Source organism: Myotis davidii, unplaced genomic scaffold, assembly GCF_000327345.1.
Source record: "Myotis davidii unplaced genomic scaffold, ASM32734v1 scaffold663, whole genome shotgun sequence".
NCBI classification, from domain to species: Eukaryota; Metazoa; Chordata; class Mammalia; order Chiroptera; family Vespertilionidae; genus Myotis; species Myotis davidii.
In genome coordinates this window covers 1,017,086-1,020,420 of record NW_006295816.1, presented here as the reverse complement: position 1 = coordinate 1,020,420, position 3,335 = coordinate 1,017,086, and the positions used below count along the sequence as shown (strand labels likewise).

Here is a 3,335-nt window from a genome sequence, read left to right as displayed (position 1 = left end):
ACAGGAGGCGGGTGGGGGGTCTGTGGGGTGTGCTTTATACGCTGTCTTCTCCATCAGGGCCCTCCTGGATCTCAGGGCCCATTGGGGGACCCAGGACCTCGGGGTCCCCCAGGACCTCCTGGAACAGCTGTGAAGGTGACAGCATGACCTCCATGGGCTCATGACTTCCATGTGATCCAGTGACCTGGTGACCCCCTTTGAACCCGACGGGTCATTCTGAGCCCATGTGAACCCTCAACTCCCCCCCATGGCCCCTCAGTGACCCCATGACCTTCACCGTCCAGTTGGGCCCGGTGACCCTCCTTCCTCCTGTGTCTGGGAGTGGAGGGGTGGTCCAGGGTCATAAGGTCACGATCTGTCTTCCAGGGTGACAAAGGCGACCGTGGGGAGCGGGTAAGCGAGGGACAGGGTGGCAGGGGTGGCTGGGAGCGGGTTCCCTGTGACTGTCCCCTGACCTGCTGTTCTCGCCAGGGCCCCCCTGGACCAGGTGCGGGCGGCACTGCTGCCGGGGACCCCGGGCTGCCGGTGAGGCCCCCAGAGGGGCGGGGGCGCTGCTGGAGCAGGGTGGGTGCTGGGCCTTACAGTTTGGGGCTCACATTTGTACTCCCTTCCTCCCAGGGTCTCCCTGGAAGCCCCGGACCCCAAGGCCCCGCGGGCGCCCCTGGGGAGAAAGGAGAGAAGGTAGGACCCCTGACCTCCTGGTGCTGGGGCTGGGGCAGGGCCTGGGGGTGGGGAGCAGGTTATGGACCCTCTGTTTCTCCTTCAGGGGGACTGTGAGGATGGAGCCCCAGGCCTCCCAGGACCGCCTGGGCCCCCGGGTGAGCCGGTGAGTGTGGGGCATGGCCCCAGCCCCGACCCCCAGCCCTCAGCCCCTGCTCCACCCTCTGCCCGAGCCTAACCCCCTACACCCCTCCCAGGGCCTCCGGGGACTTCCTGGAGACGTTGGCTCCCGAGTAAGTGCCCTCTTAGGGCGGTCTGGGGTGAGGCTGACCCTCTGGGACCCGAGAGGACAGGGGGGGGCGGCGGGGGGGAGGAGGTTAGGAGGTAAGGGTTCGCTCCCGGTCAGATCGTGGTTTCAGGGTCCAGACGGGCGGACAATCAAGGCCCCTCTCCTGTCTCTCCTCAGGGCGACCGGGGGCTGCCAGGGGCTGTGGGTGAGACTGGAGAGAAGGTAAGTGCAGCCTGGGGGGGCTCTCAGGGCCCTGGGGGGTGTCTGGGGCCAGACTGGGCTCTGACCAGTTTTGTTCCATCAGGGCCAACGTGGACCCCCTGGCCCGGTGGGACCCCAGGTGAGCCACTCGCCCTCCTGCTCGCGCCCAGTGACCTGGGCTCTGGCCCCTCCTGGTCTGACTTCTCGCCCTTGACCCACGGCCCCGCCCCTGCCCCTCCTCACGTGCGGGGACAGTGCTGACCCTCAGCCCAGGGACCTGCTTTTAGCTCGGACCCTGCTGCACTGACCTGGGCTTTCCCGTCCTGGCTGAGTCTGACCCCTGCAGACCTGCAGCCTGGTCTGGCCTGACGCCCTCCAGCCCCACCCCAACCTCTGGCCCTGGTTCGCCATTTGCCAGGACTGCCCGTCCCCCCCCCACCAGCGTTTCTCCTCCTCGTCCCCAGGGGCTGCCGGGAGTCGCCGGGCACCCGGGCGCGGAGGGCCCTGAGGTGAGTGGGACGGTGCTGGGGGCGGGGGGCCTCACGGGTCCCCCTCCCTGGGCTCACGCTGTCTCCACGCAGGGGCCACCCGGACCCACTGGCCGCCGAGGAGAGAAGGTGGGTCGTGGCTGGGGGCTGTGCCCCACCCCCGGCCCCGCAGCAGGGACTGGGCAGCAAGACACGGGTCTTGGCTTCCCCAGTGGGTCTGTCCCATCTCTGCCTCTGTCCCTTCTCCGCAGGGGGAGCCCGGCCGCCCCGGGGACCCTGCCTCGGTGAGTGCGGGGCTCAGAGCACAGGGAGGCCCTCGAGCAGGAGGCTGACCTGCCAGCCAGGGCTCAGCTGACTCTCGTGCTGTGACCCCGTGACCTCCCAGCGGGACTGGGGCGCGGGCCGATGAGCTCTGGGGGCCGGGGGGCCAGCAAGCTCTGATGTCGTTTGTTTGCAGGGACCTGCTGGTGGGGGCGTCAAAGGAGAGAAGGTGAGGGGAGAGCGAGGGCGGTGGTCACCGGGCAGAGGTCACGGTCACAGGGAGGTCGTGAGGGCTGTGGCGTGATTGCTGATGGGCTCTGTCCCTCCAGGGAGAAGTGGGGCCCAGAGGAGCTGTGGGAGCCAAAGGGGAGCCGGTGAGTGAGGGAGTGTTGGGGGGAGGGGGGTGAAGGCTCCCCAACCCCGACTTCTCATTCTCCCACCCCCAGGGCCCTCCTGGCTTGGCTCTTCCTGGAGACCCCGGCCCCAAGGGCGACCCTGGGAGCCGGGTGAGTAACTGTGGGGAAAGGGGGGTCAGAGGAGGGGGTGTCTGGGAGACGAGCTAAGTCCTGTGCCCCCCGTGCCCCGCAGGGCCCCATCGGCCTCACTGGCAGAGCTGGACCCCCGGTGAGTGCCTGTGACCTGGGTAAGGCCAAGGTGTGGGGTCCCCTCTCCTCCGGGGCTGGCCACCACACACAGCCCCGTTCTTGCCTCCTCCTCAGGGTGACGCGGGGCCACCTGGAGAGAAGGGCGACCCTGGGCGGCCTGGCGCCCCAGGACCTGTCGGCCCCCGAGGAAGAGACGTAAGAGGGCTGTGTGGGGGTCCCAGGATGGGGGTTCCGGGATGGGGTGTCTGGCATCTCTGGGGTCCCGTGGTGGGGTGACCTGGGATGAGGGTTCTGGGATGGGGTGTCCGGCATCTCTGGGGTCCTGTGGTGGGGTGACCTGGGATGGGGGTTCCGGGATGGGGTGACCTGGGATGGGGTGTCCAGCATCTCCGGGGTCCCGGGATGGGGTGCCCGGCATCTCTGGGGTCCCATGGTGGGGTGACCTGGGATGGGGGTTCTGGGGTGGAGTGTCCGGCATCTCCGGGGTCCCGTGGTGGGGTGACCTGGAATGGGGGTTCTGGGGTAGAGTGTCCGGCGTCTCCGGGGTCCCGGGACCCCGCTGACCCCCATGTCTCACAGGGTGAAGTTGGAGAAAAAGGCGACGAGGGCCCGCCGGTGAGTCCCCTGCCCTGTGGGTTCTTACCCTTTACCCTTGAACTGTGACCCTGGGCTGGGACCTCCCCCAGGTCGTCAGTCCCCTCTCCCCGAGCCTGTCCGGCCGTGCCCAGTGCCCAGTGCCCAGTGCCCACGCCCCGAGCTCGTCTGAGACACGCTCACCACTCCACGCTCTCTCCATCCCAGGGGGACCCAGGTTTACCGGGAAAAGCTGGC

General features: G+C 68.6%; 1 protein-coding gene across 1 annotated transcript in view; it reads left to right on the top strand.

The window, feature by feature from the left end:
* COL7A1 (collagen type VII alpha 1) overlaps positions 1-3,335 on the top strand; it is a 60,839-nt gene that overhangs the window by 10,691 nt on the left and 46,813 nt on the right. The window contains 18 exon segments of the mRNA XM_015568266.1: positions 5-135; positions 367-393; positions 472-525; positions 619-681; positions 767-826; positions 918-953; positions 1,127-1,171; positions 1,254-1,289; positions 1,615-1,659; positions 1,732-1,767; positions 1,890-1,922; positions 2,096-2,128; positions 2,229-2,273; positions 2,346-2,405; positions 2,488-2,523; positions 2,619-2,699; positions 3,084-3,119; positions 3,306-3,333. Of these exon segments, the coding sequence (XP_015423752.1) occupies positions 5-135; positions 367-393; positions 472-525; positions 619-681; positions 767-826; positions 918-953; positions 1,127-1,171; positions 1,254-1,289; positions 1,615-1,659; positions 1,732-1,767; positions 1,890-1,922; positions 2,096-2,128; positions 2,229-2,273; positions 2,346-2,405; positions 2,488-2,523; positions 2,619-2,699; positions 3,084-3,119; positions 3,306-3,333 (885 nt within the window).